Here is a 21,260-nt window from a genome sequence, read left to right on the forward strand (position 1 = left end):
ATAAATAAAATCCAAAAAAAGTCAAAACTTATTTGTTAAAAATATATATAAATAACTTCAATACATTTTCATCATAAAACTAATTAAGAGATTATTATTTAATTCTATAAAATAAAAAACTTATATTAAATTTAATTATACTTTTATAATTTTAAATTGATCAAATAAATATACTATAATTTTTAAAATCTTGTCACCTGTGCATAAGGTAGAATAGAAATACTGGTATGTATATCGATTACCTCCCTTCGTTTTGATATGTACATCTGATTTTTTTTTTTCTTTTATCATGTATTCCTGTTAATTTGCTCCTACATCAATTTTGTTTTTTTGGTAATATAAAAATATTTATTTATCATGAATTCCGAATTTCGATTTAGAAAAAAAAAAATAGTGTTTTGATCTGAGTGTATCATGTGTCGTGAGAGCTTGTCCTAGAAAAGCGAAGAGATCCACAATTTGTTGTGTTGGTGTGTGATTCCATGGTTGAAGCAGCAATGGTTGTTTCCTAAGATCCGCCAAATTGCGTTCCCTCTCTTACCTTCTTCTCAGTAAACACACACAAAATGAAGACATATGGAACAATCTCACAAGAGCCAGAGGCTTCATCAAATCCAGATTCAGTTTTCGTTTCACAGGCGAAAGAGCGCATTCAAACGTCTCTAGGCACAATCAGACCATGGAAAGAAATGCTGCAACCCTCTCATCTCAAACTTCCATCTTCCTTCTACGCTTCAATCCAAAGAATCAACACAAATGCCAGACATTTTCGTGCCAACTACGTCATCATCATATTGTTTGCGCTTTTCCTTAGCTTACTAGAACACCCTGTTTCTTTGATCATACTGGTTGTTATGATGATAGCATGGCTGTACTTGTATTTCCTACGAGACACCCCTTTGGTGATTTTGAGGTTTGAGATCGATGAGCGATTGGTGGTTATCTTTCTGTTGTTGATCACCATTGGTTTGCTTGTACTCACCGGTGTAACCTACAATGTGGTAGTGGCCATGAGTGTTGCCCTAGTGCTTGACCTCCTCCATGCTGTGATGAGGGAAACGGAGGATCTGTTTACCATGGATGAAGAGGTAGGGATTGTGAAGGGTCTTAGAGATGTTGCCATCAAAGTCCCTCTCAGACAACCTGTTTCATCTTCTTTTTCTTCCTCGTCTCAGAACCAAATTCGTTCTCCCTGATACAGATGCATCATGCTATTGCCACGATATTCAATTAGAATCAAGAGGTTGTAAAGGGTCTTTTATATTTCTTGTCACTTCCCTTCTTGATTCAATGCATTGTTCATCCAAAGTTGCATTATCTTTTTGTCATTTCTCTGAAGCTATCTTAATCCAATGCAATGTAGCTTATTGTGACATGTGTTGTGTTCAGAATATTATTTGCCTTTATTGTCTTGACGATGAACCAAATCAATTTTTTGTATTTTTCTGAAGTCAGTAATTGGCTGCATATAAAGATCAAAGGTAACAGTTGCGTCCAAATTGAAACACTTGCTTGCAAATTTCCACTGCAGTTTGTACACATTGACTCGTGGAAAGGTGTCATCGCAATTTAGAGGGTTAGGAAAGCATGATAGTCGTCAAGACTCCACCAAGCTTGGCATCATACCCTGCTGATAGCAACTGCCACAAATGCTTCAAATTACAATTCAGTCAGTTCCAACTACCCCACCACCATTCAATTTTAATACATAGCACATAGTCTAGTAGTTGAATAACCCATGATTCACAAACTCTTATCTTGATCAAAATTTTACTTTTTTTTATATTATCTCCTTTTTTACTCGATCTAAAGGGAAAAACTTTTGCACTCACTACATTCAGAGAGAAATAATAATAATGATTAAGAAGTGTTTGATATAAAGGGAGGTTTATATATTATAATTTATAACTATTATTTTTGTTTTTAACCATAAAGTCAAAGTCTTGTATAATTTCTCACAACATTAATAATTTCGATAAAACCGAGTAGATAAACTCAACATGTGTACTCTGCTTTCCTTCTGATTCTTAAAACGTAACTCTAGGAATGGATACTAAAGAAAAAAAGACAGGATTGATGGGAATGAAAGAAAAACACTTGTCGAAAAGTGTTCCCTGATAATGGTTGGAATGAACCTGAGGAAGGAATGATTCCCACAGAGAGAAATACATTTGTACATACAGAGAGATACTTGACATTTGATGAAGTGGCAAAACATATCTGAACATAAGGTGGCTTAGAAAAGGTAGAATATGGAAGCTCCACCAACTGGAGCAGTGGAAAAGAGTGGTCCAAAAGAAAAGCACTGGTGCATTCAGAGGATCAAAAAAACAACTCTTTGATAGGATGACACTGATATCAACTATTTGCATTAAAAAGGCTTCCTTTAAAGAAGGGGTGTTCTTCTTTCTTGCTATTTTAATGATTAACATAAATTTATGAGGCCAAGAGTTAAATATAATATTGTATACAGATAACAACAGTGACAACAAAAAATAATATTAAAAGCACACAGAGAGGCACAATAATAGCATGGGAAGTATTCTACACCATATCCAAACGTGACGATAAGACAGAGCTATATTTTAATGGTTTTTATTGGAGATGAAAAAAAAAACAATCTTTTTTTGATGGTGTTGTTGCTATGGTGGTTCAAGATGAGATAGGTGAATGAGAAGAGGCGGTGGCGAGGAAGGTCCTGAAGTGGCAGTGAGGGGAGATGGAATGGAGCACCAACCTCGCCGTGGGCTCCTGTTTGATGGCAGCCCCCTCCTTCTCGACCAACACCGCCGCCACAATCTCGTCATAGGCGCCGCCGCCGCCGACAATGAAGGCGACCAGAGCAGCCTGGAGGGGTCCCAGGCTGGGGTTATAAGCAGCGGACTCAATGTAAGAGCCTTTATGGACAGTTCCCTTGGAATCGAGAAGGGCGACGCCGGAGGGGGAGGCGCTGTAGGGCGCGTGGGAGTTATTCGCCGCTTCCAACGCGGGAAGCGTTAGATTATTAGGGTTGGTGTTTTGGGGAATGGGAGTGGGGAGAGAGAGGGCGTTGTGGCGAGGCTCCAAGAGGAGAGGCGCGGTTTTGGGGAGAAGATCGTGGGGGCCGAAGCGGTGGGAGAGGAAGTGGGAGAGAGGGGTGAAGTGAGGGTTGGCGTGGGAGGTGATCAGGATTTGGATGTCGGGGGCGTCGCGGAGTTCCTGGAGGAACTGCCGGCAGTGGCCGCAAGGGGCGGCGGAGACAGCGAAGGAGTCGAGGCGGGTCTCGCCGTGGAGTGCGAGGTTCGTGAGGAGGAACTGCTCGGCGTGGATGGTGTGGTGGAAGGGGAGACCCGGGAACTCCACGTTGACGCCGACGAATATGCGGCCGGAGGCGCCTAGGCCTACGGCGGCGACGGGGAAGTTGGAGATGGGTGGACGGGCGAGGGACTGGGCGGGGGCGACGAGGGAGGGGAGGAGTTTGGCGATGGGAGAAGAATGGGTTTGGGCCTCAGATGCCGATATTACGAATCTGGGCTTGGGCTTGGGCTGCTCCATGGGTTTTTTTGGAGTGTTAATCAATGGTTTTTGTTCCCACAAACAAGGGAGAAAGAGAGAGAGAGGAGGGAGAACTTTTCAAGCCCTGCAACTGTATTTATAGAGACTCTGAGAGCATTTATTCTTCGAATCCCAAATTGCGAAGGATTTTAAAATTTTGTGAATTATAAAATGCGATTAAGATAAACAATATATTAATATATTTTATATAATTACATGGCTGCGGATCTAATCAATTTAAAATGTGACGTAATAGCTTGTATTTTTTTTTTCACACAAGACAAAAACATACTTAACCTAACTTGGTGACCTCAATAATTGAAAATATTCCAATAATCGTTACTTATCGTAGATGATATTTTTGTAGTCATTATCATGATTAGTAAAACTTAATGAGGTTGATTCAATCTAACATAAGCTTAATTAATTAATTTAAACATTCCGTGGACTTGATTAACTGCGTGGAGTGCAGCTGTAAGCCAAAAAGATGGAGTTTCCTTGGAATGCATAGGAAAGTAATTGTGAAGTTTCTTAACCTAATACATAGAATTAAATTTAGAAGTGAATATCTTGCCGTTATCAACTTTGTTTAATACAAAAACTGCTTATGGAGTTCTTACGTTGGTTCTCATCTTAAGTTGCGTGTTACGTTGTAAAAAGCAAATGGAATTGAAGAAGGGAAACCTCTCATCAAAACCACACACATTACAATATGCTTAGTTAGTGGTAACACTCAAATCATTGTTTAGTTTTCTTCATTTGTCGTTTTATTGTTTGAGTTGCTTCTACTTCTTGTCTATCAAACATACGAGAAGTATTATTATTCAAAAGATTTTAAACCAAATTGAACTTCTTTATGCTTATATACTTTAACTTGTCTTTTTTACTAATTCGTATCAAACTTTGTAGTTCTCCAACATTTACTTTCGAGAGGTCTTAGTTTTGGTTTGATATCCCATAAGAAAAAACAACCCTATTTACTGAAAACAAAGGACAAAATAGTACAACCAAACCAAGACTTATTGACGGTCTCAAATTTTTTGTTTCTATAATTAAATATAAATATGCAAAAGTTGTGTTTGATCTCTACATTTGTTTTGGTCAAGAGGTTGTGACATGTGGGTATAAATGTCATTTTTCTTGTATTGAATATTGGCGAGTTGTTTCTTAGTAATTGTACAACAATGAAAGTGCGTAGTTTGCATATTAAATTGCTCTCAAGTTTTTCAAGCAATAATGTAACCTTTTAATTTTATTTTTTATTTGTCTATAATTTCTAGAAGGTGTTGACAACATTGTGTGAACTGTTTTCGTACAATAAATTAATTTTCTGTTTATGAAGTGTCCCACTTAGCTCAAGTCAAATCTGCAGTAATTTCATGCATGATTCTCAAAATGGGTCTACAAGTCATGATTTACTTTCTTTTTTATCTCACACATCACTGTTCCCAACTTTAAATTATATTTTCATGGAAAATACAATAATTTATTTGAAACGAAAAAGGATAGGAAATTAAAAAATTGTTGGATGGTGGTAGTGGAGTTGCAGGGAGCCACGTGTTGCAATATGTTAGAGGTGTTGTGTTGTGTTGTGTGTGGTGAGATGAAGGATGTGTGAGGATAATCCAGCAGTGACAGTGGATGAATTGGTTGGAAGATGGCAAATGTTGTTGGACTAAGGTTGTCATTGCCGGTGTTGGGTTCTGTCTGTGTTTGTTACTCTTCGACCTTTGCCACTACTAAGAAGTTGAATTGGAAAGTTAAGGGTCCTCCTCGTCGCATGGTTTTGGGCCTTGGAGCTTCTTTCTTCTCTCACTTTATGACCATGCTTGGTGCCATGGGTAGCAGCAAGTCCTTCATGGCCTCCGCCAAGATAACGGCTGGTCCCTCTGTGGATGAGGTCACCATTTCATAAATCTTACCCCTAATTGCATCTTTGATCATCTCTGCATGCTCATAGCTGAATGATGAAACTGTATTCATATTCAGCAATTTAGTCAGCGTTGCACAATTTTTTATCTGTTTATTCAGTGCCTTTGGTTTCAATATGTTTGCAGATTGAATTGTGTTTGTTTGTTTCTCTCATTCTTTCTGCTATGTTACCTTTTTACAGTTACTGAAGAATGTCGAATGGCCTGAGCAGTTTCCCTTTAAGGAAGAGGATTTCCAGCGCTATGATGAGTAAATTTCTCCACTAGTTGCTTCAAGAACTGTTATTACATGCTTTTTCTCCTTATAAAGTAATCATTTTGCTTTCTGCATTGTGTTCCATATTTGTTTGTGTAAAAGAATAAAGATTTTTGCATCTTTTGACTTGTACCTTTTTGTTTCTAATGTCATTATTATCTGCTAGTGCTATCTTGAATTGCTGATTCCTTGCTGTTTGTAAGCCACCAGTGGCCTCAAATATTTCTTAATCCTTTTTTTCGTTCTGTTAATCTTTGTGTATAATCTCAAGAAAATCTCCTCTCAGGACTTCAGATTCCTTGTTCTATGAAGCACCTCGATTTGTGACACACATTGATGACCCTGCAATTGCTGCTTTGACTAAGTATTACTCCAAAGTTTTCCCACCTAGCAACACTCCTGGAGTTAGCATCTTGGATATGTGTAGCAGTTGGGTAAGAGTTTTAGTACTATAACTCTGGTCTCTCTGATGTTGCGTTGCATATACATATTGTCATAAATCTCCACTTTGCATTAGGTCAGCCATTTTCCACCAGGATACAAGCAAGAACGAGTGGTGGGATTAGGCATGAATGAACAAGAGCTGAAGAGGAACCCAGTAAGATAATACAGTGTTTTGTGCTCATCATTGATCTTTAATTCAACATTTTAATTTTGACAGAGAAACGGGGACCTATTAATTGAAGTTGCTGATGTTGTAGGTTCTCACAGAGTATGTCGTGCAAGACTTAAATGTGAACCCCAAACTCCCATTGGAGGATAACTCTTTCGACATCATCACTAATGTGGTAAAGATACTACTGTATTATTGATGAAAAGGGACTTCTCTTGTTAAATACATTGACTGTGTCTCTACTAGAATATCTTGCTAAGCATATGTCATGATTTAAGAAACCTTAAGAATTGAATATGCTCTTCAGGTCAGTGTTGATTACCTTACAAAGCCACTTGATGTTTTCAAGGAGATGTGCAGGGTTCTCAAGCCAGGTGGACAAGCCATAATGAGGTGATAATATTTTCCGTCATTTTGAAATTCTATGACGTGTAGAGGAAAAAAGATGGCAAAGAAGGCTACATGAGCAAGCTAAAGGGCCAGACAAATGGATAGAATGATGTATTTTATAGTGAACCTAAATGTTTAAAACCAATGAACTTAGCACAAAGAAATCTGCAAGAAATTTCATACTAAGAAAGGTGCAACTGCAATTGTGTTTACACCATTAATTTTCATAAAAGTGTCTCACTTTTAGTTATAAATGCCACTTTATACAGTCATTTCGATTTTAAATCATATTCAAGATCTGTTACTCCTTGACCACAAAGATTCACTCCCAGATTGTCATAATGCACACAAATGTAAATGTACCTTTATTTCATATTTCATATAAACTAGCACTTCATCTTCACAGCTGTGCCTGCTCTCTTTTAGATGACATTTCATCTGTTATTGATCTTGTACTGACATGCCCTATTCAACTCATGATAACTTCATTGGTGATTTAAGCTTTTCAAACCGATGCTTCTGGACAAAGGCCATTTCTATATGGACATCAACTGGGGATGCTGATCATGTGATGATTGTTGGATCATATTTCCATTATGCTGGAGGATTTGAACCTCCTCAGGTAGTAATTCCATAATTGATATTTTCTTTCCATACTCAAGTGAAAGACACTCAGCTATCTCCACTGTCACAGTTATTTTTCCCATTTAGTTGTAGGAGGACACATTTTATAGGGACAAGTTTGTAGTAGCACCAGTTTTTAAATTCCTTTCTAATATCTAACTTCTTCCTCCTGTAATTTATCTGAATCATTATTCAGCCTGCAACAAAACTAGTTTGTTTGTGATTAATCTTGCGGAGTCCTTCCGTGTTTGACATGTTTCTAAGGCATTTTTTTCCCCTTAACTAAATGTATCGCCAAATATCAGTTTATTAACATATTATAGTCTGTTTCATTTAATGCTGAAGGGTACTTTCTTTCACTATTGTTCATCTCCATCTATAATTGGCAGTGTTACTGCTGAGGTCGATACTCCATGGTTTAATGTTGTTTGCTTTTTTGTGTAGGCTGTTGATATATCTCCTAATCCTGGACGCTCAGATCCTATGTACATTGTGTACTCCAAGAAACTCTCTACTGCTTGAGACAAATACGAAATGAGAGTTCGTAGTAATATATTTACTATTTTACTTATTATCAGTTATCAGCAAGAAATTCATTCTTATAATCATATTGCATGCAAATTTTTTTATAGCATTGCCCTTCATAGAAATGCATACAAAACTCCAGTTAAATTGTTTTATTGTCTCATGGAATATCAATATATGCAATAGATAACTAATCTATTGGTGTTGGTGAGTGTTGCCACCAGCATTGGACTCACAAACTGAATTCCTAGCTCTGTTTCTTTTACTCTACAATCATTCATAAAATATTGTTACTTTGGGAAGATCTACCTTTCGGTTCATGGGAGATCTGCAAAACATTAAAATTCAAAAGCACTTTTCTTTATGGCGAGTGGTGTCGGTTGCCTTTTCCTTTTTGCCTGATCAACATTTAAATTTTTGCTTTGATAGAGATCACAAGTACGTTCCACCGGAGGAGTCAAATAGAATCATTATGACTGATAAAATTCTCTATCAGTGTTTAACACAGTTTTATATTTAAGATTCAATTTCAAGAATCAAGATTACTGTTTAAACTATAATTTCTTCAAATAATTTGATTACACATTTAAAATACAGCTAAAGCGGCATGCTTGTCAAGATTGCATATACCACCAACATCTAAGCACCAAGATTATTTCAAAATGCATATATAACAAGTCATGGACAATTTGACATATAAGAATTACTGTATACCCAGGAAAGCCTGAATCAGGATTCCATTCTTTTGACTACTTCAATGTTGAAAGAATTCTTCCTTTATCACTTCTCATTACTTTTCATAGTCCTAAAGAGAAAACCACCAAGGAATATACACATTAGTGAAAAAGCTACTGACAGGAATAAGAAATTTAAAATTAAAATAAAAAGAGGGAAGGATGGGAACTGAAAAAAAAAACCTTGAGTGGCAGAAAGAAGATCAAACCCAACCCCTTTTGTAACGACGGAAAAGGTCTTCTGTTTGTGCATTTTTGAAGGCACTGCATGCAATGAGATAGACCCAGATGAGGACAACAACTGCCACCATCAAAATGATATTTGCTTTTCTCCACTCTTCTCTGAGATTCCCCAGAAGACCTGCTTTGCATGCATTGCAGTTGTAGCAGAGTTGACTCTGCTCATTAGTCCACAAGTAGCAATCTGGGTCTACCATTGGATTAACAGGATTTATCCACAGTATGGGGTTCACATAATTGTATCCGCAAGCACTTGGAGGTTTGCAGCATCCTGACTGTAATACATCAGTTGTTGATATACAATGAGTTTTATTTTCAAAGGAAAAGCAAGAGACAGGACTATAATATGTTTCATGTCTCTCAAAATCTCTTCTTCTTAGTAATATGTGAATTTCATTAAGTTTCTGGAAAAGGGACAAGATCGTTTGTACCAATCAAAAGTTTAACACTGAAGGCATCATTCTTAACATACAAGAATCAAATCTAATTTTTACTAAAACTTAATAGACCTAAAACAGATTTTATCATAAAGAAAACAACCCCGTGATATACATCCAGCCAAAAAAGCTGGCAACCATAACAAGGCTTTAGCAGCACGTGGAATAAAGCAAGAAAAAATGAGCTGAAATATTGTTGGCGGATTAATTTATTCTGCTCCGAATTTTCTCCATTTCTCTACAAGTAAATCAGTGATGAGTTGGTAGCTTTTTCAGCTGGCATATAGACCTTTATAGGGGCAAAACAAAAATCATTCTTCCCATTCTAGTCCATGTGGATGGAATGTAACGTTTTATACTATTTACATATGCATTTTCAAGTCATGCTGACCCAAGATACAGTTGAGTAAAGTTGTAAGTGATGAGATTTAGGTGGACAGTTGTTATCTGCAGGTAGGTCACAGTATCAGAATTGGAGGCCTGATACCCTCTAATTTAAACACCAAACCATCCATGTCATATATGGTAGGCCAAGTTGCAGGAATAAGATAGAAAACCAGGTCCCACCCACTTCCAACATCACAGACACTCTTCTTTCCCAACTCCTCTTATGCTACACAGAAACTTCACAACTAAGCCACTCCAAAGGGAAGGAGCTAGAAGGATATCATGTTTCACTCATCCCTAAGAATCTCATATCACCCAATAAGAAGTCTTATTCTTAATTGTTCACAGTCTAAAAGAATTTCTAATTTAAAACCATGAAGTTCAAAGCTTTTCGTGTGAATCGTTGCATTAGTTTTAATAAAGATCAGCAATTGAAGTGTTCTTGAACATGCAATAAAGTTCAGCAAATTCTAGTAACTAACAAAGTTCACTTAACTACGACATGGTTAACAAAGTGAATGAGTGTGTGATGAGATATGAGAGGAACCTGTAAAGGAGAGATATGAGAGTTGAAGAACTGATCAGCAGATACGTAGTCCTGCGTGAGCTTAATGCAGACATCGGAATCAGCCAAACAAGTGGTAATCTTGTTCCAACTCCGAGAAGCGGTGAGATGGTTCCTTAGCCAGGGGGAGAAACCATGGAGCATGGACTCCTTGAAGCCTCTTCCGGGGACATAGTAGGTTCCATCGGGTCTAGTAACGATGAAAGAAAAGAGGAGGATGAAAAGGAGAAGAGCGATGAGGATGGCCATGCAACAAAGGTAAAAGGCCAAGAGGCCCTGCTTGTTCCAGTAAGCTCCGACAAAGCCAGCTAGAGAGACGAGGAGTACGAGGAGGCCAAGGACGAGGACGTGCCACCGGAAGTTGTGGATGCACTCGTTGTCTGGTTTGGAGGCCAGCCATACTCCTGAACCTATTATGGGTATTGAGGCCAACAGGGCTATGAAGTTCACCACCGCAGTGATGTTGTTGCTTACTCCCATGGGATCTTAAATACTCTTCTTCTACTTCCAAAAATGTGTTTTTGTAAACTAAACTTCACAGGTGGAGTGTGCGAAGTGAAGTAGAGAACCAAATATATGAAGATGGCTTGTGTGTCAAAGGTGGCCTATTCACACCTCACATTACAAGTTTAAATTTAGTATTTGATGTAAAAAATTCTTGAGTAATAGTAATCTAAATGTCTGAAAGTATTTCTATAATATGTTTTGAGTTCTGAAGTATGTGGATGAGATTTTGAAGTTTATCTCATTTAAACTTTTTCACTGCATTCTGTTGCAAGTTCTGGATTAGAACGTTCGTTATAGTAAAATTAGAGAATAGATATGTTAAAGAAAAAATGCATCTTTTGCTGGTTGGTGTTTTTATTGGTGGCTGGATCAATGAATAAATGTTGAGAAGGATTTATTTGTACATTGTGCACGCTTCTTTGGCTAAAGCATGAGAAATGTTAAAAAAATAACCAAAGCAGAAGAGGACACGGAATTGGACATAGATATGCAGAAATCTCCTCTGCCTTTGTATTTTCACAGCTTAAAAGTTCACTTTTTCTTTTATTTCGTATTCTTCCACGACTGTATTAACTTTTTCATTTAGAAAAAGGATATCAGATTCTTCTAAAGTGAACAACTATTCACGACGACAATGAAATCTATTATAATAACAGAAAAGGATGCATATAAACAAATAAAAATGGTTTACAATTTACCCCTCTCATGAATTAAAGAAAAAACTGCTTTTTGTGTTATTATTCATACTGAAACATGTAAAAAAGAAAAATGAAACGTGTCCCCTATTACATTTCCTTTCCTTGGCTACGTTTTGGAAGCACGTTTGAACATGAGTTGTAAAATTAGCCAGAAAGAAGGGCATTTTTTTGAGTTCTTTTATTTGTAATGGCCGTTGGTCATATTCTTGATGGATTCAAATCTAGAACCCTTTTCACCGAACTTGGTCTTGCCATAAAGCTCCAAGTAGTCTCCATAACGATAATTACACGGATACAAAAGCTTGTTTGATGGGGAAATAATGGCTTCAGCAACTGGATTATAGAAGCTGGCTATGGAGAGTCTGCTTCCATTTTTGTCAGGCATGACTCTGTGCACAACACTTTTGTACAAGCCATTGCTCAACACTTCAACTTGGTCACCTGTGTTGACAAAAATGGCATTTTTCTTGGAGGGAGGAATCTCCACCCATTTGCCATCTTTGAAGAATTCTAGACCAGGAACTTGATCATCTTGGAGCAATAGAATGATCCCACCAGCATCTGTGTGCTCTCTAAGTCCTCTAACCAGTTCAGGGTGTGGACACTGAGGGTACTTGGCCACTTTTGTTCCCATGGCAGGTCCATTCCTTCCAGAAAATGCCTCCTTGATGTAGTTTTTCTCCAAACCAAGATTTTCACTCATAAGCTCAGACAACTTCTCTGCCAGCTTAAGGAGTTCATCAATATACTCATCCATCGTTTGGCTGCAGTTATATACACAATTGTTAATACCATCGTTAAGATTATGTGCATGTCCATCTTAAGATTCTTTGTGTATGTGTTGGGAGAAAGATTGTGACTTGTTTGAAAGAAACACTTTCTGATGTACTTTTTAACACATTTTTTCTATTTATTGATTATAATTATGAAAAACTACTGAAATGTTGAGTAAGTTAACTCACCGAAGCTCCTCAGAGAGGTTTGGGATGTTCCTAATGTTGGAAACGGGGCGATGCCAGATGAAAAAAGCACTTTCCCAATCTATATCAGAAGTTTTCTGTTTTTTGTCCAAGCTCTTTGCTATCTCAGACTGGTAGAAGTTTTCCTTCAGGTTCTCCTCATAGTGAATATTGATTAGCTGCTTCACCTTTTCCATTAGCTTCTTGTCAAGTTCATGGTTCTCAATCTGCACATATACAATTTGTGAAAATGAGCAAAAGGAAAAAGAGTGGTGGAAGGAGGAAGTAATAACACACATATATATACATAATTCTCTTTACCATAAAGCAACCCCATTTCTGACAAGCTTCATGCAAAAGTGCCATGGTTTCACCCCTTTTGTCTCCATTGAGAGTGCTGAAATCTATAACAGGAATAGCCATTTATGTGGTAAGTGTTTGTTTGTTTGCCCAAGATACATCACTGAATGGGGAATATATAGGCTTCCAAAAGGTGGTATATTCTATGATAATTGTAAGAGAAAGTTGGTAGTAGTGAATGGATTTTTTCCAAAGTTAGATAGTTTGACAAGTATGTGCTAAGCATAGACCGAAAATGATTGCACATGGTGGCTTGAGAATGGGAACAGTGGAAGCTCATTTCTCCATTATCAAGTGATCCTTTGCATTTTTTATTCTTTGATTTTGATGAACAATGAGATTTTCCCTTGTAAAGCAAGTTCAATGATGCTTCTTAGTTTCACTGATCTTGGTCCACGTTATTGTTGTTCAACAAAATTATTTTCAACTTCAAGTGGGTCGAGTTTGGTTGAACGAAACCATGGGCAATAGCAAAGAAAAAAAAGGTTGCAGAATGAATAACTATGAATGGAGTTGATAAACCAGTGGGCGGTTTTGGATGACATTGCGTATAATAAAAAATAACGATATTTCACAATTTCTTAAAACAAAAACAATCACTATAACATTCATTACATTAATATTTTAATTATATTTTTTCTATTTTTGGATTAAATTTCTAATATATATTATTACATTATTAAAATAAAACTGTTCAATGGTTATTTTATTTTAGTAGAGGTGTAAAAGTATTAGTGTTCATTTAAAATTGACTCATTTAAAAAAAAATAAAATCTTAACACGTCTTTTTATGCTTAGACATTCAAATCAAGACTTTTTTTTTTTAATTAGTCAACAAGTAAGAATTATGATTTGAAGTTAAGTAAGTATGATCTTAATTTTAGGTAATGATTTTTCAAAAGTGTATTATATGTGAGTGTGGAATATAGGTTTTTTTATATATATAATGTTTAGACAATAATTTTTTCATAATTTTAATTAACACATTTGAGTTATTCCATTCTTTTTTTATCGAGATTTTTCAATTATTATATTTAAGTTTAAGCTATGATTATTTAATTATTCCCATTACGTCTAAACCATTTCACATAATAATTTTACAAATGTTACTGTATTTTTAAACTCGATAAAAATAGAAAATAAGCTGATATATGTGCTTTATTCTTTTAAAATTCACCTTAAATAATACTTATAATAGTTTTACAATATGATTCATGTCTTTAAGCACCACCAAAAAAAAATACTGAAATATTGGTTTGTGTTCTCTCTTGCTGCTTCCATCGTCGCAGACTCGCAGTGGACAGACCCATCTGTTTCTCTTCTCTCCCTGCTGCCTCCATCGCACCGCCGTGACGACGTTGCTGCCTCCATCGCACGTGCACCGGTGACAACGCTACTGCCTCCATCTCTTTCTTTCCCTCGCATCTGGACTGCAACTCGCGATTTCCAGACACCATTGCAGCGTTTCCGGTGTCTCGAACGCGGCGACGACGAGTCACGGCCACTTATCACGATTGACGGCCAAAACGCGTCTCTTTCGCTGAATCGATCACGATTGACTGTAAATTGAGGGGGATTTTGCTGGAGCAGGGTTTTTCTTCCAAATTGGGGCTTCGAATATGTGGCTGACGGGGTTTTGCGAAATTGAGAGGTATGGCAGCAACTTGTTAATTGAATTGCTTCGAAATTGTATCCTGAATTGATTTTGATGTTTTTTATTGAACTTGACCTGTTTTTCTCATGCTCGAAGACTTGTTTTGATACTTCAAGACTTGATTTTATGGAGTGTTTTTCTATGTTGTTTATTGCACTTGTGCAGGACCTGTTTCTTTATGATTTTATGATGTCCAAAATTTATTTTAAAATGTTCAGGTTGTGTTTTTCTTCGTAAGTCAAACTGTTCCAATGTATGCCGGTCAACCCGCATGCCTGCGGGCCAAGACATCTGCGGGGCGGGCCATGTGTTCCAGCCCACGAATTTTGTGCGGTGTGGGCCTGTCCGGCCCGTAACTTGCGGGCCAAATGCGGGATGGGCTAAACGGGCCGGGCCAGCCCGCATTTTAAACTTTCAAACTCCTATCAATTTTTACCTTTTGCTCATGCGATAAAGGAATTCCAAGTTTTATTTAATATTTTCTTTCTATCTCTTATTTTTATATTTTCTATATGATTTTTTTGTACATGCTAGTTCCCCTCTCAGCCGTTAACCTCGTTGCAGTTCGTGTCTACGGTGGATCCTCTTCCTCTGCAACGCTCACTCTTTCACAAAGGTTCTTTCGTTTCCTTCTCTCAATCCACTCGTGTTTTTATTTCTGATTCAATGCATTTTTTTAGCAATCCACCTTCTACGCCTTGAGATTTTGAAATATTTTAGCTTTTATTCATTCATGCAAGCTTCGCATTGCTGCTTCAGTATTTACCAACATGCCTTCACATTCCACCCACCGAACAAAGTTTTAGGTTTCTGTGATGCTATTAATTTTTGGGTAAAACACTATTCAGGTCTTGAGAATCCCTAAGATTTCAATTTGTTAATTATTCTAGTTCAGAGTCCGAAAAGTTTTTTAGCTTAATGATAATATTAGGGTAAGCTAATTGATTTTGATTCAGTTTGAGAAAAAATATCTTCTTTCTGGACTAAATACATGGTTCATTTTGACTTTGATTTTGTCAAGCATATGGATAATTGAATTGAGAATGTAATTTGTCTTTTTCAATTCAATAGCAGGGTTCTCAGCTCAATCTATTTCTGATGGATTAAATTTCAATGGTTGTGTGTTTGAGCACTGAAGTTCATAAATAATAAAAAGGTCGCAAGGAGTTGGAGGAACCTTCTACATTCATACCCCTCTCCTGTTCAGTGGTTTGGGGGCAGGGGCTAGTCTAATGGAGCTCAGGTCCATCGAAAAGCTCCACCAAGCATTTTCATTTGATTTTTGTTTCTTCCTGTTATATTAAGGTTTTTAGCTGCGTGTACCAATTTCATGACGATGACAATGGTGAGGGGAGCTCCTATGTATTCTTCTGCGACCCTCTTCTGTCGAAGATTTGCCCAATTCCGAAACCTCTCCTCAGAGACCAAACAAGGGAATCATGATCTTCCCACCGAAAACCTCGATGCTAAAGATTGCAACTTTGTCCATGAAATTTGTAAGATTACAAGAACAAAGGCCCGATGGGAGGACACCCTTCTTTCCCTGTATCCATCTTTTAATTTTTCTGAACCTTCTTTCTTCCTTCTTTATCTTAACCACCAGAACAATGCCTTCCTCTCCCTCCGTTTCTTTCACTGGCTGTGCTCTTCTTGTGGTTTCTCACCTGACCAATCATCTTGCAATGCCCTCTTCTGTGCGCTTGTTGATGCTGGAGCCTGTAAAGCAGCTAAATCATTGCTTGATTGCCCGGGCTTCACTCCAGAGCCTGCTTCCTTGGAGGGTTATATTCAGCGTCTCGGCAGGTCTGGGATGGTTGAAGATGCAGTTGATATGTTGAAACAGATTGGGTTTTGCCCCTCCGTAGCAACTTGGAATGCATGTCTCTTGAGTTGTTTGAGGGCTGGGAGGACTGGTTCGGTTTGGACATTGTATGAACAGATGACGGAGTCCGGTGTTGCTGCTAGCATAAATGTGGAAACTGTTGGATATCTGATAATGGCATTCTGTGCAGAAAACAAAGCTTTGAAAGGGTATGAACTTCTTAGGGAACTTCTGGAAAATGGCTTACTTCCTGAGAATGTTGTTTTCAATGCACTTATTAGGGGGTTTTGTAAGGAGAGACAATATGCTCGAGTATCTGAGATCCTTCATATTATGATTGCCAAACAATGCAATCCTGATATCTTTACTTATCAAGAAATCATTAATGGACTCGTGAAGAGGAAGAACTCTGAGGGTTTCCGGGTATTTAATGATCTCAAGGACAGAGGATATTTCCCAGACGGGGTTATGTACACAACTGTGATCAAGGGTCTCTGTGAGATGGGATTGCCTGGGGAGGCCAGGAAAATGTGGTTTGAGATGATTAAAAAAGGATTTCAGCCAAATGAATACACCTATAATGTAATGATGCATCAGTATTTTAAGATTGGTGATCTTGTTGAGGCAAGGAAAATCTTTGAGGATATGTGCAGCAGAGGTTATGCAGAAACCACAGTTTGCTATACCACAATGATTTCAGGTTTGTGTTTGCATGGAAGGACAGATGAAGCACATAGCTTGTTTGAAGAAATGGTTCAGAAGGGCATTGTTCGTGATTTGATCACATACAATTCTCTTATTAAAGGCCTGTGCAAGAATGGGGAGCTGGTTCAGGCAACAAAACTATTGAATGAACTGCTGGCACAGGGATTAGAGCCATCAGTTTCCTCTCTTAATCCTCTTATTAAAAGACTATGTGAAGAAGGAGATACACAGGGTGCGATTAGGCTGTGGAAGGATATGCAGGATAAGCATTTGCAACCAACAGCCAGTACGCATGATTATATTATAAGTGGGTTATGCAAAGAAGGACATTCTCTGCAGGGATTGGAGTGGTTGCTAAACATGCCGAGTTGGAAGCTGAAACCGCAGGAGCAGACTTTTGAGTTCCTGATTAACAGTCTATCACAAGAAGATATGTTGGATGACATTTTGGTTGTTTTAGAGTTCATGTTTAGAATAGGATATAGACTAAAAGAAAGCACAATTCATTCTTTGGTGAGTAAATTTAGCATGGATGGTTTTCATTTTCCTGACTTATGGTTGGAGAAGATCATAGAAAGGAATTGATATAACTGATTGTGTTGTTTGTATCTTCTATTTACCATCTATGACCAATAAAACGGAGAACAGTTTTGAATTTCTCTTGTAAAAGTGAAGATATAATTTCTGTATATATGTTTCTTTTAAAGTTTGTTTTCATTCTTGAAGCTTCCGAAAGTACATCTTGAAGTTGCAACTTGTCTGCTAATGTTCTTTCAGTTTGTAAATCGAAATTCAGGGTCCTTTTGTAAGCAAAGGAGTTATTTTCCTCATATAAAACAGCAGAGTTTGTCTATTTGGATTAAATGTCTTCTCTAGTTCTCCTTCACAAGAACAAAGAAACCTGCCCTTTTAAGTGTAGAAATTGAAATAAATATTCATGCATGAATAAACTCTGAATTGAGTGTCTAGATATGTGTTAAGCTTGATTGCAGAACCAGAGATTTGATGTTGTGTGCCTAACAGGAGAACTATTCAAGAATTAATGTCTTTTACTTACTAGCAGACTATGTATTTACTTGTGCCAATATAAAAACTTTGGTCGAGAAATTAAATCTCCCTAAAAGCGATATAAAAAATTTAGGCTAAAAAATTAGGTGTTAAAGACACCTAATTTGGGTCAATAAAGGACTAAATCGGGTCAATAAAGCTCAATTCCGATTGATATATTAGGTCAAATACCGATTTGGATGAAGAGAATATTTTAGAGACAGGTTATTGGAGTAAATAGAGAGTTTTGAGAACAATAAAAACTAAGGGGATATATAAGAGGTTTGGAAATGATGAGTATATAAGAACTATGAGAAATAGGAAAAATAGAGATAACTCTTGATGCTTATGACTAATCTGGTACTTTTTGACTTGAACAATAAGAAATTGTAGAAGTTTTTTGTTAGTGATCACAATGAGCCTATGTCAACTAGTTCATCCTCCTCAAGTAATAATATTTCCCAATCACAGAATAATTTGAGCCCCGTGAATCTCTTTCTTCTGTTGAAAAAGTCTTACTGTGTTTTGATGTAAATGATGCTGTAGCAGTGAAATGGGACGAATACAGTTAGAATATGTACGAGATGTCTCAAAAATAGAACTAAATTAGCTGATGTTATTTTAACTATGGACAAAATCAGAATACGACAAAAGAATGGTCCAGTTTCACATTTCTGCGTTTGCTTACTTGGAAGATATTGCAGAAATAACAGATGCCAATTTAATGGACAACATTAAATGACGCATGAGACAAAAGAAAATATTGGTCCAGTCGAATATATTTATGCGTTTTACTTATCATTGAAGAATGTCGGTCTTCAAATTGTGTTATTATTTTTACATATAGTTTCTTGATTTAGAACTTAGAAATCATTAATTCTAATACTAGAAGTAGTTTTTCTTACATTGCACTCTTCAGAGACTGTAGAATCAGCTGATGCAAATTCAAATGGTCAAAACTAAATGATGAACGAGGCCAAAAAATGATTGGTCCAACCATTTGAGAAATGAGGTTAAATCCCACATTTTTCATGCCATATGATCATAGATATCTTTCTGGTAACAGATTAAAGTTAAAGCAATGAATTAGGAAATTACAGAAGACCTACTAATAAGTGGTTTTAAGTGAAACCAAATTCAAAAGAGGTCCCATCCAAATTAAGAAGTAGCATATTGGTGAGGGGCTTTGAGCATTGATGATGATGCTGAGAGGGTTGGTGATGCCTGAATTAAGACACCTAATTTGTTTGTATTAACGTTTTTGTTCTGCATTAAATTTCATGTAAATTGTAGGTGTGGCTGCATTATCCAAAATAAGCTACTCATAGGTCTATTACATTTGAACAAAGACAAAATGGTTCCATCCACAATTTTCATGTGAACCATAATAGAACATGTATATATAAAGCTGCTATAGAGTGAAAAGTCCAAATAATTTGACACCACACAGATGGTTACAGGTAGTAAAGAAGACACGGATTGTTGGTTGAGATGTCACTATGTCTAAAAAGTGCTCATAAATATGATACATCATATTCACTCATCCAAGCAAAAATATAGTAACCATCAGTCTTATGCATGATGACAAATGCAATAAAAGCAATCGTAAAAATTCAGAATGAGTATATATGGTTGGAAGATTATGCAGTTGGTTTTCTTAAAATCCACTACATATATGTATCATTATGTTCATGTTTCAAGACACATACAAAAAGTTCTATACATAAAAAAGTCATTTAGAAAGAACCATGGAATAAGGAAATTGAAATGCAGTCTAGGGTTTTGTCTGCTAATGGATTTTAACTTCAACACAGATGGGATACATCTGACAAAAGGACCCTACTGGCTTTGATTGACACATACAATATTCTTGATCTTTAGAATCTTGTGGACAAGCTTCATTTTCATATTCTATCCTTATCTTCACATTTTCAACAGGATTATAATTAGGGTATGTTGTAGTAATTTTTGTTTTTTTTCTTTCTTTTCATGTGTGATTCTGCATCAAAGGCTTTCATTTTAAAAATGGGCAAGTTAGGTGTACTTAACAGTTCAATCTCTGCTGTATGTTAAAGAATGAATCGGAAGAAAACATATGACAAATTTTTTTTACCTTGTTTTGTGGACTTTCCTAGCCTTCAAAATTAAGAAAGCATCATCTGCTTGAAAATACCAACATCTGAAAAGTTAGCACACCTTATTATTATGTATACTCTATGAAAATCATATGATACACGAGTTTTGTCGGACCAATTTAAAAATCACTTAGTTTAAAAGCACTATAGCTCGATGCAGAATAGACTAATTAAAGCCATGTGCTTTACAAGGATGCTTTCTGGAAAATTCTACTTTGTCTTGTTAAGCGTTTGAATTTTCTTTCGTGGATTACTAGAAACATTGAAAAGTAAAAACAACTTCCTTTAATTGTGTTTGAAGTTTTCAGTATTTTTGTGCACATCTTACCTTCCATATTCAGTCGCAAGAGTGAAGCCAAAGGAGACAAGATGTTAGAGTATCACATTAAGTACAATAAATTATGTAATACAATGATTCATTATGAGATTCTTTCACCAAATAAACCAGTTTTTGTATTGAGTCATTTTGTTTGCTTAATAAATACTAATACAAGCATGTGTAATATAATCTTTTATCCCTCCACAGTTTGTTCCAAAGTCTCATTATAACTTGTTTAGACTATCACACCTTGGAGAACATCTGCTACATATAGTTATATATACTACAATCACCCAAAACTATTTGCTTTACCAAATTTGTTGAATATATTTAATGTATGGCACTTCATGTTAATATAATCAACAGTATAATAACCGATTTTATTGAACTAAGAGAAGGTTTACACTTTATCAGTGTATCAAATAGGGAAATGAATTTTATATGAATGGATTAATGAACAAAATTCTGTCATATGTTGAGTCATGTTTCCAAAACAAAGGAAATTTTAGATTTTATATGCGTGTTTAATTATTTAATTCTAAAGGCTAGAGGGCCACCTTTCCAACCCTAGTGGTAGTGGAGTCCAAATCTTCTCAACAGAATCCAACATTATTACTTTAAATTAAACCCAACATTATAAATAAAAAAGCTTTTGTGCCAAAAGTAAGGAAAACCAAACTTCATCCAATCACCTACTTTTTTGCCATCAGCAGTCTCTATTATGTAGAGTTATTGACATGGCAAAGCACTTAAAAAGGATACTTGTTCAGTTGTGATTAAACTTGTGCATTATGCATTCAGAACAAACTTTATTACAC

At 36.5% G+C, this 21,260-nt stretch overlaps 6 protein-coding genes across 9 annotated transcripts; 3 read left to right on the forward strand and 3 right to left on the reverse strand.

Moving 5' to 3' along the window:
- Positions 1 to 222: 222 nt before the first annotated feature.
- On the forward strand, positions 223 to 2,372 carry LOC114182653 (PRA1 family protein F2-like). The gene has a single exon (XM_028069564.1). It carries the CDS (start codon positions 567 to 569, stop codon positions 1,194 to 1,196), a length of 630 nt encoding a protein of 209 aa, XP_027925365.1. The 5' UTR covers positions 223 to 566; the 3' UTR covers positions 1,197 to 2,372.
- A 63-nt stretch (positions 2,373 to 2,435) lies between these two features.
- Positions 2,436 to 3,637, reverse strand: LOC114182652 (cytidine deaminase 1-like). The gene has a single exon (XM_028069563.1). The coding sequence runs from the start codon at positions 3,532 to 3,534 to the stop codon at positions 2,653 to 2,655; it is 882 nt and encodes a 293-aa protein (XP_027925364.1). The 5' UTR covers positions 3,535 to 3,637; the 3' UTR covers positions 2,436 to 2,652.
- Positions 3,638 to 5,027: 1,390 nt separating this feature from the next.
- LOC114180231 lies at positions 5,028 to 8,108 on the forward strand. The gene is made up of 8 exons (XM_028066519.1): positions 5,028 to 5,434; positions 5,648 to 5,715; positions 6,008 to 6,155; positions 6,239 to 6,319; positions 6,423 to 6,509; positions 6,642 to 6,727; positions 7,226 to 7,346; positions 7,793 to 8,108. The coding sequence occupies exons 1-8, from the start codon at positions 5,192 to 5,194 to the stop codon at positions 7,868 to 7,870; spliced, it is 912 nt and encodes a 303-aa protein (XP_027922320.1). The 5' UTR covers positions 5,028 to 5,191; the 3' UTR covers positions 7,871 to 8,108.
- Positions 8,109 to 8,400: 292 nt separating this feature from the next.
- On the reverse strand, positions 8,401 to 10,793 carry LOC114180232 (tetraspanin-2-like). The gene is made up of 3 exons (XM_028066520.1): positions 10,219 to 10,793; positions 8,791 to 9,122; positions 8,401 to 8,678 (listed from the first exon to the last, which is right to left on the reverse strand). Exons 1-2 carry the CDS (start codon positions 10,714 to 10,716, stop codon positions 8,811 to 8,813), a joined length of 810 nt encoding a protein of 269 aa, XP_027922321.1. The 5' UTR covers positions 10,717 to 10,793; the 3' UTR covers positions 8,401 to 8,678; positions 8,791 to 8,810.
- Positions 10,794 to 11,451: 658 nt separating this feature from the next.
- LOC114181211 (1-aminocyclopropane-1-carboxylate oxidase 1-like) lies at positions 11,452 to 13,073 on the reverse strand. Its single transcript, XM_028067600.1, has 3 exons — positions 12,722 to 13,073; positions 12,404 to 12,627; positions 11,452 to 12,205 (listed from the first exon to the last, which is right to left on the reverse strand). Exons 1-3 carry the CDS (start codon positions 12,821 to 12,823, stop codon positions 11,620 to 11,622), a joined length of 912 nt encoding a protein of 303 aa, XP_027923401.1. The 5' UTR covers positions 12,824 to 13,073; the 3' UTR covers positions 11,452 to 11,619.
- An 868-nt stretch (positions 13,074 to 13,941) lies between these two features.
- LOC114181210 (pentatricopeptide repeat-containing protein At5g18950) lies at positions 13,942 to 17,647 on the forward strand. 4 transcript variants are annotated; one of them, XM_028067597.1, is made up of 3 exons: positions 13,942 to 14,411; positions 14,949 to 15,030; positions 15,486 to 17,647. In XM_028067597.1, the coding sequence occupies exon 3, from the start codon at positions 15,745 to 15,747 to the stop codon at positions 17,524 to 17,526; it is 1,782 nt and encodes a 593-aa protein (XP_027923398.1). In that variant the 5' UTR covers positions 13,942 to 14,411; positions 14,949 to 15,030; positions 15,486 to 15,744; the 3' UTR covers positions 17,527 to 17,647. The 4 variants fall into 4 exon arrangements, with proteins under 4 accessions (XP_027923398.1, XP_027923397.1, XP_027923400.1 ...); XM_028067596.1 differs by having other exon boundaries at positions 15,489 to 17,647; XM_028067599.1 differs by having other exon boundaries at positions 14,979 to 15,030.
- Positions 17,648 to 21,260: the final 3,613 nt, after the last annotated feature.

Source organism: Vigna unguiculata, chromosome 4 (assembly GCF_004118075.2).
Source record: "Vigna unguiculata cultivar IT97K-499-35 chromosome 4, ASM411807v1, whole genome shotgun sequence".
NCBI lineage: Eukaryota > Viridiplantae > Streptophyta > Magnoliopsida > Fabales > Fabaceae > Vigna > Vigna unguiculata.

Bases quoted from the DNA above. Each gene is read 5' to 3' on its own strand.
- LOC114182653 (XM_028069564.1), top strand. From the start codon at position 567: ATGAAGACATATGGAACAATCTCACAAGAGCCAGAGGCTTCATCAAAT.
- LOC114182652 (XM_028069563.1), bottom strand. From the start codon at position 3,534: ATGGAGCAGCCCAAGCCCAAGCCCAGATTCGTAATATCGGCATCTGAG.
- LOC114180231 (XM_028066519.1), top strand. From the start codon at position 5,192: ATGGCAAATGTTGTTGGACTAAGGTTGTCATTGCCGGTGTTGGGTTCT. The intron at 5,435-5,647 runs GTCACCATTTCA...ACCTTTTTACAG, and splicing joins CTGGTCCCTCTGTGGATGAG to TTACTGAAGAATGTCGAATG. The intron at 7,347-7,792 runs GTAGTAATTCCA...TTTTTTGTGTAG, and splicing joins GAGGATTTGAACCTCCTCAG to GCTGTTGATATATCTCCTAA.
- LOC114180232 (XM_028066520.1), bottom strand. From the start codon at position 10,716: ATGGGAGTAAGCAACAACATCACTGCGGTGGTGAACTTCATAGCCCTG. The intron at 9,123-10,218 runs GTTCCTCTCATA...GATGTATTACAG, and splicing joins CTCATATCTCTCCTTTACAG to TCAGGATGCTGCAAACCTCC.
- LOC114181211 (XM_028067600.1), bottom strand. From the start codon at position 12,823: ATGGCTATTCCTGTTATAGATTTCAGCACTCTCAATGGAGACAAAAGG. The intron at 12,628-12,721 runs GTAAAGAGAATT...GTATATGTGCAG, and splicing joins AGAAATGGGGTTGCTTTATG to ATTGAGAACCATGAACTTGA. The intron at 12,206-12,403 runs GTGAGTTAACTT...ATATAACTGCAG, and splicing joins AACCTCTCTGAGGAGCTTCG to CCAAACGATGGATGAGTATA.
- LOC114181210 (XM_028067597.1), top strand. From the start codon at position 15,745: ATGACGATGACAATGGTGAGGGGAGCTCCTATGTATTCTTCTGCGACC.